Source organism: Hemicordylus capensis, chromosome 1, assembly GCF_027244095.1.
Source record: "Hemicordylus capensis ecotype Gifberg chromosome 1, rHemCap1.1.pri, whole genome shotgun sequence".
NCBI classification, from domain to species: Eukaryota; Metazoa; Chordata; class Lepidosauria; order Squamata; family Cordylidae; genus Hemicordylus; species Hemicordylus capensis.
Window position 1 is genome coordinate 189,747,586 of NC_069657.1, and position 15,781 is coordinate 189,763,366.

Consider the following 15,781-nt stretch of genomic DNA (forward strand, 5'->3'; position numbering starts at 1 on the left):
ATTCTTTAAAATCCAAGCAGCACCAGCAATTTAGAAAAAGAATTGACTATTCCATTAGGTGCATAGAATTATGCAGAATCAATACCTCATAGATATGTTGGTATATCTAAATGCTTATTTATTTATGAGCAAAGATAATAAAAGCAGCTTTCTTGAGATTGTACATACATACATATACATACATACATAAAAACAATATTTTTAGTCTGCTTTTCAGTTAAACATAACCCAAGAGATGATTGCAAAGATTAAAGCAACCATACAAATAAGCTAAAAGCAAAACCAAAAGAGAAGCAGCAGTCTAGGCAGATCAGAAAATAAAAGTGGTTAATGCTTTTAGAAACAAGTAAAGACAGAGCTGTGCAAATCTCCGGAGGATGGCCATTTTAAGGGCATGGGGTTACAACAGAAAAGGCCCTTCTTGTGGAGGCTAACATAACCATTACATGTTGTAGAATCCTCTGCAGATTCTCTTGACTTTTGGAGGCACATATGAGAAAACACATCCCTGAGCTAATGTTTGGTAACTGATGTGCCCATCCACTTCACAATAAGGAATTAGACAGACTTCTTGATATTCAGCCCATGCTCCCAATACAAAGTACCTTGGCTTAGCATTTTTAGATACTACGCCTTCTCTGACTCTTTGCACTGATGAAAAGGATGCTTCCTTGAAGCATGTTAGGCACACAGAATTAGAACTGAGGAGCCAGTTTTATTTATTTATATTTATACTTATTTATATCCTGCTCTTCCAACAGGGAGCCCATGTTTATGTTTAGCCTCACAACAACCCTGTGAGGTAGGTTAGGATGAGAGTGTGGTTCAGAGTCACCCAATGAGTTTCATAACTGAATGGGGATTTGAACTTGGGTCACATTGTACTGACCTAATGAAGCTTGCTTTCATCATAGTTCCATACAGCAAATTGGATATACAGAAATATTGATAAAATTTCCATTCTGTGTATTTCTGTTCATTGAGTGGCATAGGTATCCTTCTGGTAAGGAATCTCACAATTTCTTTCCTGGGTGCCTTCCAGCTTAGCTGCTCAACAGCAGCAAAATTTCATTTTTGGAATTTGCCCTGAGCCATTTTTGGAAGGGCGGTATAGAAATCGAACAAACAAACAAACAGACAGACAAATAAACTTCATTCAAAACATAAACAGCAGGGGGAGTAGTCTCGTGAAAACTAAAAACCTGAAAAAACAGCGACTTCTTTATTCTGGATATACAACATCATAGCACTATATCGCAGTGATTAAATTTGAAACAAGGCATTGGAAATATGAATGGCACCCTGCTGTCAGCATAGGGGCTGCAGTGTCACAACGCAGGAAGTGTGGAAGCACACTTCAGAGATATGTCCTGACCCTGTTGCAGGGTCTAATTTGGAAAGCGACCTGTAGAGCTTCAAGAGAAAGCCTTGGAAAAGTTTCATTCTGAATAACTCCCCCCACCATCTTGTGAATTGCAATTCATAAGACCTAACCATACAATTAATTGTTGCCCACAAACTCTGGAATGCTCTCCTGGTGTCCATCCATCTGCTCTTCAGTCTCATCACAGTTTTTCGAAAGCGTGTGAAAATCTTGGCTTTTTACCCAGGCTTTTATAGGATTGTTCCTATTGCTGCTGCTTTGTATCTTTTATGGTTATATTATGCTTTTTAAAAAAATCTTGTAATCAGATCTGTATTTTTATATTCTATCTTAATATTTTAATTGTGTAATTTTTATAGTCTTGTTTTAAATTTTGTGTGAACTGCCTTGAGATTTTTAATGAAAGGTGGTATAGAAATTTAACAATAAAAACAGTCATTGCTTGCCAACTGTGGGTTTCCCAATTGAGGGTTTAAGTATCCGCGACTGGGAAATTGTGGCAGGTCTCACCAACCGTGAGCCGAGAATCTGGATTTGGTGAAATTTTTTGGTAATTGGGGTTTTTTTTAAGATTTCCGGGGCTCAGGGGTTGATCTTCAAGGGTTTGGGAGTGATTTCCCCCCCTATTTTAAACTGTATTTTACAGTCTTTTCATGACCGTGATTCCCCTAACTCCCTGTTTCCCATTTATGTTAATGCCTTCCCAACAGTGAGTTTGCCAACCATGAGGTTTTCCCAGAATGGAACCCTCGCAGTTGGTAAGGGATGACTGTAAATAAATATAAATAATTGCTCTGTCACTTCCATTTTTCATACATTCAGAGTGGACCACATCCTACAGCCTTAAGCCTATGACAGATGACACTATCACTGAAACGACGACAAGATTTTCTGGATAAGGCTGGATTAAAGACAAACAAAAATGTGTCTCTTATCAGCAACTTCCCTATCAAGATATTTCCTTGAATATCTGGAAGAGTTAGAACCCTTGAGGAAAAAAGTGGTATCAATTATATGCCACATGCTGCCTTCCCTCTGCACTGTCAGAAGAACCAAGGCTGACCTATTTTATTCTTGCATCTTTCTAGCATATTCCCTGTAGCAAAGTATGCTGACTAGAGCAGAGGGGAAATAGAGAACATCAGACATAGCACTGTAGTGGTGTGCCCTCTTTAAAGTTATTTTAAAACTTGGACTGCAGGCTTCCAACACATCTTTCAAGTATTCTTGAAATGAATGAAGTACATAAACGAAAACAAATTTTAAACCAAAAACAACACATAATTTTTTGTAGGATTTCCAAAATCATGTTTGCAGCCTCAAGTTGAACCCTATGAAAGGACTAGCATAATTAGACCATATAAGGTGAATTACTTTCCGTAGGAGTATGTATTTGACAGAACTGTGTAGATTTCCTGTTCATGTGGTCCTTCACAAGCCTCTGACACTTCTCCTGCCCCAGGAATATGTTAATGGGCTTGGATGCCAGTTTAAATCACTGGGCATTTTGTTTGATCTGAAAGACTGAGATTTTGGAAATATAACACTGTGGAATTTGATGAGACCAAGATGTCTTAAGGACATTATTCTCCCATACACATCTGCACATGCTTTGAGATAATCTAAAGAGTCTCTGCTTAGAATCTCCCTCCTTGGTTGTAAGCTAGGTGGCTTCAAGGAGCAGGGCCTATACAGTGGCTGCTTCAGGGTTATGGAACATGCTTTTCAGAAAAGCTATTTAATAAGCTTCCAAAAGATGATCAAGACATGGCTTTGGGGCAGTCTTTTGTTGACTGATATGCCCTTGGTGTTTTAGATCATGGTCACACTGTTTTGTTTTAAAAATTATATTGAGGACATTTGCATGACAGGGTGGGGGTGGGTAGGTTGTGGGGGAAGGCTGTGCTTCCCTTCCCTTCCCCCAGATTACCATATTAGAAGACTGCTGCACACTGCCACATGCCCAGACGACCCGCGCTGCTCTGCTGCAGTGCGAATCATTCAAGGCTGGGACTCGTGGTTCCGGCCTCTGGGTATCCCACAGTCAGTGGTGGATTAACACACAGGCAAAGTTGGCACTTGCCTACCGTGGCAATTTCTGAGGAGCGGCAAGTTTACCTATGTGTTAATCTGCCACTGTCAGCCCCGGCCTGCCTATCAGCTTCCATTAGCCCCACTTGCATTTCTCAACCAAGGTCTGGGTGACTGGAAGGGCTCTTGCTGAGCAGTCAGCCAACCAGTCAGGCTCTGGCTAATCAGTCATGCCAAATAAGAAAAGGCAAGGGGGTCCTGGCGACAGATAACTGGAGGGAGGAAGGAGGAGGAAAGAGGAAGAGGTGGAAGGAGAGAGGGAGAGAAAGAGAGGGAGGGAGAGAGTGGTAAAGTTGAGTGTGCTCCGCTTGCAAGCCAAGGCTGCTCCGGTATTGGCCCCCCGCCCACCCCCTCCCCTGCAGCCGTTTTTATTAAGAACTAGCTAGGTGGCAGTGCTCTCTTCCTGCCCGCACATTGTTCTATTCAGGAGGGAAACTTAATCCATGTCAATATATAACATATCTGACCCAATCTCAGTCAAAAGCAGACAAGTCTAGTACATTAAAAGAACCACCGGGTGGGGGAACCTTGAAGCCAAGGAGGGCATACTCGTTTCTGCAAGTATCTAAAGGGAACTCCTTTTCATATTTTGCTCGCCTTGAAAAAAGAGAGAGAGAGAGTGAGTGTTTGTGTGGTGCCTCTTTGCAAATAACCCGCAGAGTGCAATCAACCTCGTGCTTTGCTTTGCTCTCAGGAGAGATTGCAGAGGGAGTTTTGGTGTGTTGTGCTTAAGGGGAGCAAATTAAACAGTTCTATGATGATATACAATTACACACGCATACTGCAAGGCAAGGCAGAGAAAGGGGGCGGGGGTGACCCCACTTACCGGCTTGCTCTGTCTTCCTTCTGCTGAGCCCAATGCCTTTGCAAGATTTTTTAATGGGGGCGGGGGCGGGGGGGCTGCTTAGGAAACAGACTTGCTGTAGCCCAACAAAGTTTCCTTGAGAGGAGACAAGGGGAGGAGGAGAAATAGAATCTGGGAGAGATAGGGGCGGCAAATATTTGGTTTCTACAGGTGGCAAAATGCTTAGTCCACCTCTACTCACAATACACCACACGATGAGCATGGTGCATTGGAGGATAACCCCATGAGTCTCCCCCCCCGCCCCCCCCCCGTGCCTCCTCAGGCTCCATGCAGCCTGAGGAGACACATGATCCCAGCAGTTGGGTTAAGGGTGTGCTCGCACCTTTAACCTCAGCTACAAGCCAGGCTTGAAAGCAGGCTTAGGCGGGTGGGCAACACCGGGATCTGCATGGATCTCTGTGCTAACACAACCAGCCGAACACAGGCCGGGCTGCCCTAGGCTGGTTGTGCGAACAGCCTTATTGTGATTTAATTGTGATCATTTTTACAAGTCACGTTGAGAGCCTCTTGAAGCTATAAAATGAGATATAGACCCCCCCAAGTTAATTAATAAATGGGCAGATGTGCCTTTTTGATGGTCAACTCCCATATATCCATACATGTACATTTGAACAAAAGTGATAACAGTGAAACAAAAAGATCTTATGTTTAAACTGGCTGTTGTCCCCTACAGAGAGCCAAAGCCAGAAATCTCTCTCACCTCCAGGGGCATAATAATAATACAGCAAGGGGAGGCAGTTGTCTGGGGGCCCACTGCCTTGGGGGACCCCCAGAGGCAAGTCACATGACTGTCTCCCCCAGCCGTGCACCCGCCCGGGCTTCCTTCAGTTGTATTCATCCTCCAAAATGGATGTGAGTGTTAAGACCTGGAGCTGCCAGAACAGCATGTCTTTCTTCTAGAAAATCTCATGATTTTCATCGTCCACAATTTGTGAATTTTTACTAGGCTTTTTGTTACCACTATTGAGTCTCATTTAAGATGTCTTTACTTCATGAGCTGAGCTTCAGTGAGGGTGGTGGTGGTGGGGGGGCATTTTAAAATCTTGTCTCTGGGCTCACTCCAACCTTGCTACGCCCCTTCTCACCTCTGTCTTCCTAAGCCCCCAGTTATAACAGTACACAACATTTTTGAGGAACCAAACTCCTGTCAAGCATTTTTTCATGGGGAAGAAATGTGCGGGGTGGCGGGGGAGGGGCAGGGAGGGGGCAGAGCTGACTCTGCTCTCGACCTAAGTGAGTTCATTAGAACAAAGCTTCCCAGCCTCGGGACCTCAGATGTGATTGGTCGACAACTCCCATCAGCCTTGGCAACAATGGCCATAAGCCACTGCAGCTGGGGGTGGGGTGAAGGCAGTTGCATGCAAATATATCGGGGGCGGGGGGGGGAAGGTTGGAAACTCCTGCATTAGAACACCTGTAACTCTTCACTGGTGTATGTGGGGGCTCCCTGCAGATATTCTAACAAACCCAGCTATACTGGGGGCAGAGTCTGCCACTCTTATGCCACTCCCCAACGCCATATACTAATTTCATATGAATATATAAAGTGAGGCTCCACTGTGTATCTTATGGAACTGATTCCTGCAAGCCAAAGTCGTACGACTTTGGTCCTCCTGCAGCTGTTAGACTTCAACTCCCACCATCCCTGGCTATTGGCTACTGTGGCTGGGGGTGATGGGAGTTGTAGTGCAAAAGCAGCTGGAGGGCCAGTGACCCAACAGGCTTCATAAACATGTCCTGCTCCCTGCCTACTGAGCACAGAAGGCAATGCAGAAGACCAGATGCTAACCACAGTGACAATGTTTTTGTATTTTCCTTCAAAAATAATATTGGAATTTCAAAAACTAGAGTTAAGAGGATGTTCATTGTTGTAAAATATAACATATTGGCGTGAAAAATAGTTCATTGATGGTATTATTATTATTATTATTATTATTTATTTGTATTATTTATCCAAGTTGCTGAAGGGGCTGAGAAAAGAGAAGAGACACAGGGCATTCCAGAGTGTAAATAAACTCCTACTTGGACTCTTATATTTATTATATTCCAGAGAAGGCTGAGCAGAGGGAATTATGTAGTGAAGCTTGCTAATAGACCGTTTCCCTTGGTATAGATTCTGACTGTGAAATGGCCCTCAGAGATACTATAAATAGGCCTTAGCCAGTGGGAGAAGTGTCAGGACTGAATCCTATGTGGAATTCATTTTATTTATTTATTTTGCATTAGAAGCCCTTAACCCCTAATTCAAAATGTCTGGTGTTTCTGATGGGTAATTAGCGGTTAAGGAAATGTACTCTCCACATACTCAGGGGCACTCTTATATTTATTATAACGTAATGCATTTCACTGCTGAGCCCTGGCACTGAAAGCAGGTGCCTGACTAAGCACCAACGAGCCCTGGGAAATTCCGACATTGGGGAAAAACTGGCCAACGTTTTCCTTACAGGAATTTTGTTATATTTGCAATGGGTCTATGCCCTTCACCTTCACTCCTCTACCCAAATACTTCTTTAGTATTCAGCAGATGGCAATATTGTAATATTTGTGCAGTGAGTGGGGTGGGGGACAGGGAGGAGTGGAAATGCAAAAGAGTTCTACTTACAGCCAATCAGCATGACACAAATGGAAAAGATTTTCTCTGAGTTGGTGTTTGGAGACACATTTCCAAATCCTACACTGGTCAGGCTGCTGAAGGTAAAATAAAGTGCCGTGACGTATTTGTCCTTGATGGATGGTCCAGAGCTGCCATCGCTCTGATTATAATGTTTGCCCAATTGCTGTCCTAGTGAATCCAACCAGCCAATTTTAGGAGACAGATAATGCCTTTCCACATTCCCGATGGCATACCAAATGCAAGCGAGCCAGTGAGCGATGAGTGCAAATATGCACATAAGTAGCATCAGAACAGCAGCACCATATTCTGAATATCTGTCCAGTTTCCGAGCAACCCTCACCAAACGGAGCAGTCTTGCAGTCTTCAGAAGGCCAATTAGGGTTGTTGTCTGTGGGGAAACAAATGCAAATCACACTGTTAGGAATGGATTTACATGGCTAAAACAGAGTCTGTATTTTAAACTCCCCAAAGGGGAAGATAAGGAAAATTACTTATTTAGAAATCAGCACTTACAAACTCGCAGCCTACATAAATAGGATCCCTGGATTTCTTTTTAGATAGTTATGGTGCCTTATACCGAGTCTGACATTGGTCCCTCTAAAACAGTATTGTCTACACTGACCAGCAGCAGCTCCCCAGGGTTTCAGACGGATCTTTCCCAGCTCTGTCTGGAGAAACTAGGGATTGAATCTTGGACTTTTTGCATGCAAAACATGATCTACCACTAAGCTACAACTCCTCTTGTGAGAACTCGTCAGATTTTAAATTAGAAGACATATGCCAGGATCTAATAAATAAATGGGCACGGGCAGTTATTTGTTTACTTATTTTTCTGTCTTGCCCTATGAGCTCTGGGCGGTTCACAACAAAAAACCAAAGATATAGTCAATTAAAAAAACACACAATCAAAATCCAAAACAATATAAAACAGTTTAAAACAATTCAAAAACAGATTAACACAATTAAAAACAGTTCTAGAAGGCCAGACCAAAGAAATAAGTTTTAAGAGCTCTCTTGAAAGCCAGTAATGGTGTAAAGGCATGGATTTCTGTGGGGAGTGCATTCCACAGCCTAGGAGCAGCTGTACACAAGGCTTGATCCCGAGTCACCACCAGATGTACCGGTGGCAGCCGGAGGCAGACCTCTCCAGATGACCTTAATGTGCAGTGGGGATCATGGAGAAGAAGGTGCTCTCCAAGGTAACCCAGACGCAAATCATTCAGGGCTTTAAAGGCAATAACCAACACTTTGTATTTTGCTAGGAAGCATATCAGCAGCCAGTGCAATTGTTTAAGTGCAGGTATAATGTATATATTATGAGACAGGCTACTCCAGGCACTGGCTTACATCCAGAAGTTACTCATGGGTACTTCCACTGAAATTAATGGGACACATTTACTTGTCCTATTACTTTCAGTGGGAATATTCAGTGCTAATTTTTTTAAACCTGTATGTCAGGCTGAAGGGAGGAATTCATCAGGAGCCAACCAATCAGGAGCAAAAGAGGTGAGTCTTCACTATCCTCCAGCCCCATCTGCGACAGACATATCACTGAGGATGTCGGCTTCAAGCCAGTGATCCTCAGTTGGGAACAGCATAGCTGCAGCATGGGGAGTCAGGAGGGTTCTGAGTATCCTCTGGCAGCCCTTCAAGTGTTGTATAAGTGATCACACAGGAAGTTTATTTTAACTGAGAAACAAGAGCTTGATATTTATTACTAATTAACCATAGGCTAAGAAAACAACAGTGTCTTATGCAGAGAGAAAGGGAGAACCTCTCAGTTTGCATACAAGTCAGCAAGTGAGGAGCAGACAAACAAAACACTGTGACTCTGCCCCCAAGCCTGTACATAGATTCATTCAAATTAAAGAAGTATGCCCCATACAAACAATGGAGACAATGAGGCTATTCACACACGCATGCAGAAAGCCCAGCCCAGTTTTGCACCTGTGTGCGTACCACTGATCGCGGCAGCACCATGGCAGCAAACCCACTTATGGAGCCTCCCTCCAAAATGAGATTAAGGGAGCAAGCTTAACCTCATTTTTTCGATCACCTGTCAGCTGTGGCTGCAAGCAGCTGTGGCAAGCAGACTGCAGCACTCTCAGGGAGGGGAGGGGGGATCCCCATAATGGACTGTGTACTTGCATCCCAGATGCATCCCGGCACCCCAGCCCTCATTGCTACCTGCAGCAGCCAGTCCTCATCTGGGTGGGCGATCTGCCCGCCCAAGGAAAGGACACTGCTAGTCTGCAGGGAGGTAAGCTCTTCAGAGCTTCCTCCCCGCTAACCCTATTGCTCAGTGTCTATGGAAAAATCCCAACACTAAGGATTTTAAGGAATTTTTAATTAAGTAATTAAGGAATTTTTAATTTTTAAGTAATACCTAGAGGTATTACCACCTCCTGTTGGGAACCCATGCTCTACACAATTACTTCAAGACAGTCCCATTTATACTAGTAGAAGAACTCCAGAGTACAGAGTTTATATAGCTGGGAGACTATGGAGTGTGTACATGTGTGTATACTGGGCTTGCTTTTCACCAGTAAATACACATGTGTAAAACTGAAGTTTAGGGATTTGGTAAAGGAGGCACTGAAGGAAAAACTCCTATAACTGCCCCTGCTCTGATCCCGGTGTCTGTCCATGTTCAGGACTTTGAAGTGCAGCCCTATGCATAGGTCTCATTTCTGTGCAATCAGGCTTATTCCCCATTGTTCCGATTTCGCTCCAGTTGAGCTTATGCAATTCAAGATGTTCAGCTTGTAAATACTGGCTACGCTTTACCAGGATATGTACACAATTCAAACTGCAGATCAGGAATGTTTTGCTGCTTTCTAATTTTGCTTCAAAACATTCTATAGTTGGCAATTACAGAGGCTTATCCATTATTAATCTTATACAACTGAGCACGGGCTACAGTATTATATATAGCAAGCACAGAAAGCCCCTTTGCCCTTCCTATCTATTAAGACTGAGAGTGTAATTTTAAAGCACAGTAAATAACAACACAACATTTGCATATATTTTGCCCCCCACACCTCTTTTTCTTTTAGGAAGGCGTGTATAATACATTTTGTTTAACAGCTGAAAACACTTAAAGCTCTGATGGGAGCAGCCAGGCCCAACTAGCTTCTTTCCTCTAAGTGCCATTTTAAATGTTTTATTAAACCCTTGTATATTTTATGTGTTGCTGAGTTTCGATCTCACTAATAGTAGCTCTGAAATAAGAAAGCGGGGGTGGGAGGGGGGAGAAGCTCCATGGGCCATGTTGGCTGAAAACAACATCTTCTATTTATACCAAATCTGCAACTTTCTTCCTTCAGCAACACATTGCGGGAGCTCAGTAATAGCAGCTAGCTGTGCCACTGCTACATAATGGCAGTGCCAACAAATTAAGAAACTGGCAGCGGAACTGACATCCACTGTGGGCGATTTCAAAAGTGTGTCTAACTACTAACATTGCCATGTTTCTTCTAGGGTTTTTCCTTACACAAATACCATGCATGAATCTAGCAGGCTTTGGTATCCAGAAAGTGAAGCACCAAGATAATTTTGACAAGAAGGAGCACAAAGCTGTGAAGAAATAGCTCGGCTAATGGCAATGCCATCTCTCATGGGCAGTGCCATGTGTCTGCTTGGAAGAGGGCTGTTGTTTCAGTGTGTAGAGCTGTGAACCAAGAAATCCTTCAGTCAAATCTTGCCTTGGCCCAGGGGTTCTCAAACTTGGGTCCCCAGATGTTGTTGGATTACAGCTCTCATCCTCCCCAGCCACAAAGGTTATTGATTGTCATTGAGGATAGTGGGAGTTGTGTAACAGCATCTGGGGATCAAGGTTTGTGGAACTCTGCCTTATTTATTTATTTATTTATTTATTTATTTATTTACATACATACATACATACATACATACATTTCTATCCCGCTCTTCCTCCAAGGAGCCCAGAGCGGTGTACCAAATACTTGAGTTTCTCCTCACAACAACCCTGTGAAGTAGGTTAGGCTGAGAGACAAGTGACTGGCCCAGAGTCACCCAGCTAGTATTATGGCTGAATGGGGATTTGAACTCGGGTCTCCCCGGTCCTAGTCCAGCACTCTAACCACTACACCACACTGGCTCTCAGCCACAAACTCACACAGTGGCTTTAGTGCCTCAGCCACAGTGCCCATCATTTGCAATATAGGGATAAAACTAGATTACTGTGTTCCATCCATTCCATGGCGAGGTAAAAGGTCTTTTAACAGGCTTATATGCAGCTCCCTATAAGGGCTCTAAAAACACAGGCAATTTTTGCTGCTGCCGTCCCCTCCTCTAAAGCTTAAATAAATCCTTAGCAACTTTCCACATGCAACATATTGAGGTTGGGTTGTTCTCTGGGGCATTATAAGAAGAAAATGGCTGCTATCATTCCTTGCCTACTGGAAGACCACTGCTGCTGAACCCCTAACCCTTTAGCTGTGTCTCCTTATAATTATAGATGTACCCCACCCCCAAATTTTCACCTCCTGCAGATGGGTAGCGAAAATGGAACAGGTGGGGTTCAGCTCAGCCTTAACTGAGTCACATCCACTCCCCCACCCCATTAAACACACTTCTTTCTTAAGAAATTCAAAAAGAATTCCTGTAAGCATAAGAATAATTGCCTCCTGTATTTCCATGTTGATTACGCTGAAGCAATTGTCTTAGGTGGCAGATTAATGGTAGTAGAAACCAAAAAGATGTAGTATTCATATAGAATGATGTACATGCAAATGTAATGAGTACCAATTACAATAAAATGCGGAAAATATTACAGATGTGCAAACCAATTTGAGTCGAATTGGTTTGAGCTTGAATCAGGGTGATTTGAGTGATTCGAACTCCAATTAAATCACCCCTTGAATAAAGGGCCTGATTCAAATTTTAATTGAATAAGCCCCTATTTGAGCTAGAATCTTGTGGGTTGGGTGGTAGGTAGCACCCTCCCCCGCATCATGCCCTACCACCCAACCCACTTTGGTGTCCTAGGACCTACCCATGGGGAACAATAGGGTGTTCTGAGTTTCCCATTGTTCCCTATGGCCAAATCACTCAACTCTATTGGAGTTGACTCTTTGAAACAGCCGGCAAGAGGTGCTGTTTCAATGAATCAATTTGAGTGTTTTGCTATTCGATTTGAGCTTGAATCGAGCAGCAAAATAAGATTCATGGAATTTAATAGAACATCTTCTTCACCATAAGCCTCATCACACGTTGAAATCATCTGGAGAGGTTCGTCTATGGTTGCCACTGGCTCATCTGGTGGCTACTTGAGGACAGGCCTTTTTTCATTGCTGCCCCTGGGCTTTGGAATGCACTCCCTATTGAAATAAGAGCCTCCCCATCTCTGGCAATTTTTAAAAAGGCACTGGAGACATATTTGTTCACCCAGGCTTTTAATTAGATTTATAGTTTTATTAGTGTTAATGTTGGGTTTAAAATGATTTCAATGTTTAAATAATTTTAATTGTAAACCACCCAGAGATGCAATTTTTGGGCAGTATAGAAATGTCAAACAAACAAACAAACTCTAGAAAATATATGATATAGTGGAAGTATATTGTAATATTGAATATATAATATAATAAAGTATATTGTAATATTGAATATATAATCACTATATTATATGTTGTCTAGAACTTATTTATTTATTTAACGTATTTCTATACCACCCAAAACTTGAATCTCAGGGCAGTTTACAATTAAAATCATGTAAACATTAAAATAGTTAACATTGGATGTACCATATGATAGTAATAGGATGCATCATATGATGAAAACTATATACAAAGACAATTGGACAAAAACACTGTACAGAAAACTCAGGCTGTATAAAAAAAATCAGATTTGATTTTGATTGTTTATCAAGATCAAAAACAAAATTGTATTGTTTATACAGTCCGAGTTTTCTGTGCAGTGTTTTTTGTCCAGTTGTCTTTATATATACATTGTCTTTGTTTTTCATCATTTGGTACATTATAATTTTCATTACCATATACTTCCATTATTATATTATATATTTTCTGTGTTTTATTGTAGTTAGTATTCATTACTTTTGCATGTACATCAGATTAATGGCGGTGACAGATTGGCCACCTCTGCTAAACCGGTGCTGGGCCACCCCCCACCCCCCCCACCACACACACTCCAGTCTCCCAGCAGCAGTGTGTAAGTTGCCACTGGCACACTTTCCATCTTATTCTGTTGTTGCTCTGGCTAGCCAGGGAATGGAGAGGAAAGAAGTGTATTGAGGCCAGCTCTCTATTGGCCTCAATAGATTTCCTTTGCTCCTTTTCAGAGCCAGAATGGGTGCAAAGGAAGATAATGAGGAGGGTTTATGATTTATGGTTAGTGGTGCTTTGGCTGAAGGGCAATATATACTAGGAGCTGATGAAGCAGACCAGTGAACGTATTAAGATGTACTGGTCTATCTGACTGTGGAAGGCATTTTTCAGACCTGCGTGAAGAAGACTTGATTTGATCTTGGGGCCGTCTCAGACTTTGAAGTGGTCCCAATTCAGAGCTTTGGACTGGCAATGTGCTTCTATCGCAGCCAAACTGCTTTGGTCACTTCACCAGCCCTTCATTGGCCCTCCCCTCAACATCTTTGCCCCAATTCCTTTTACTTATAGGGAGAAGAGAGGTGCAGCTGCAGCGACATTCTAAGGTAGTTCACACTATTGCTAAGAGGTAGGACAAGAGTCCTACACAGCTTAAGGAGCTATGTGTGCTCCTGATTTTCGGTCATCTTTAAAAGCTGGATGTCTTGAAAGTAGACATGGAAAGAGGCCCCCTGCCCCACCACCATTGGCCTTCCCCGTAATGTGCAGTCCACAAGGGAGAGTTAAGTGTGGGCTGTTCACTCAGGTCATTCACTGAGTCTCCAGATGTGGGCAGTGCCCCCACATGAACATGCCCCAGAATCCTTTGCAAAATGCAAAGATTCTGTGGACTAGAAAGTGTTCCCTGCAGGCAGAAAGTCTAAAAAAAATTGTGGCTTACACCACCCAGCACACATGCATTGCAAATTTCCTAGTGTTGCTCATTTCTGCCAAGCCCATTCATGCATCTCCTTGTCACAACTGATCCAAAACAAAAATCTGCATAAGAGTCCATTGTAGGTTTACTTCTGGAAAGTCTACATTTAGAGACAGCAATCCGTGTCCAGAAGATAATTTCTTGATATGGGGGCACTAGAATGGCTTTTAAATAATGATGCTCCCTTCTGAGCAGGGAATCAACCTAGTGTCGATGTATTTAACAGAGGTATATCACATGAGCAGAAAAATAACAGTGCTTGGGAAGATGCTCATTAAAATCTTGCAACGTATCTACTATCTAAACAAGTCTTCGCGCTGTTGTACCAGCATGGTGTTATAAAACCACTGATTTCAAGTGAGTCTAAAATAAGGCAATCTCAATAGCACATACAGTATTCTTAGCATCTGGGTGCCTGATCCTAGCCCAACAATAAGTACAATGAATGCACACCTAAAAGTGTGCCTGTGATATGGCACACAGTATTTTGATTGTTATCTCTCATGGCCTTTCTAAAAACAGCGGGAAGCCAAGGATTTCTAAACCTTAGCGAACACACCGGGTGATGCCTTTGAAAGTGGTGTCATTTAATAAAAAATGATGGTTTCCACAATGGTTAGCAGGGGTCTTATTACGGGATGGATCCTGAGATAATGGGGAAATTTATTTCTTTTTAAAAGCAACTTTGTGGCTGGAAATGATCATTAGTGAAAGATATCGTACTGTGGAAATTTTACATTCACTACCGTTCTTACTATAAAAGGATCACTACAGAAATAATAAGGTCAAAAGGGCCAAGAATAAAAAAGCAACAGCAAAAGGTGAAATCCAGGCCAAAAAATAATGAAATCCACTAAAGATCTCTTACAGAGAAAGTAAAAAGCAAAGCAAAACATAACAAAAAACCTTGCATGTACATCCACCCCCTCCCCCAAACAAACAAGGAAAGGAATTTTGTAAATTGATAACTTGCATTGGGCACCTGGAATAAACATTCTGACTATTGCTCAACATAGTTTAAATTGGTAGCCATGTGATGATGATGTATTTGTGGGGCCAGGGGGTTAGAAAACATGATCACTATTGATAGGAATTGATTTGTATGGGTTGACTCCCCGTATTTCTGTCACATTTGTATCTTCCTTCCCTCCAAAAATCTCAGAATGGCACCCACATTTATTTATTTATTTAGCAGGTTTGTATCCTGTTCATAACCAGAGTCTCCAAAGCAGCTATACAGTCCAGTGGGATCATGTGTCTGATATTGTCTTTGCTTGTTGACTCCCTCTCTGCCCTGGATTCCTTCCCACAGGGTGACAGATTTTAGGATTATCACCTATATCATAACTCTTTAATTAGGTAGACAGAGGGACAATGACTGACCCTAGGTCATCTGGTTAACTTTATGTCTGAGAGAACATCTAAATGTGTGCAAGTTTCTACAACCCAAATGATACTCTGTTCATAGGGGCGCTTTCCAGACTAGCTGCTCAAGAGCAACAAAATGCCTCCGTTCAGGCAAGTCACATTGAAAATGTAAACAGCAGGGGGAGCAGTCTTGCAGCAACTAACTTCTTTCCGCCAGATATACGACGTCCTAGCTCTATATCGCAATGATTAAATTCAAGACAAGGCATTGGCAATGTGAACGGCACCCTACTGTCCACGTAGGGACTGCGGTGTCACAACACAGGAAGTGTGGAAGCACACTTCTGAGATCCAACATGACCCCGCAGCAGGGTCTAATCTGGAAAGCGCCAGGGAGAGTTAT

General features: G+C 42.6%; 1 protein-coding gene across 16 annotated transcripts in view; it reads right to left on the reverse strand.

The window, feature by feature from the left end:
* The window catches only part of KCNH7 (potassium voltage-gated channel subfamily H member 7), a 440,460-nt gene that overhangs the window by 78,873 nt on the left and 345,806 nt on the right, over positions 1–15,781 (reverse strand). For all 16 annotated transcript variants that reach the window (XM_053261721.1, XM_053261635.1, XM_053261672.1 and 13 more), the window contains one exon: positions 6,943–7,342. In XM_053261721.1, the coding sequence (XP_053117696.1) occupies positions 6,943–7,342 (400 nt within the window). The remainder of the gene's footprint in view (positions 1–6,942; positions 7,343–15,781) is intronic.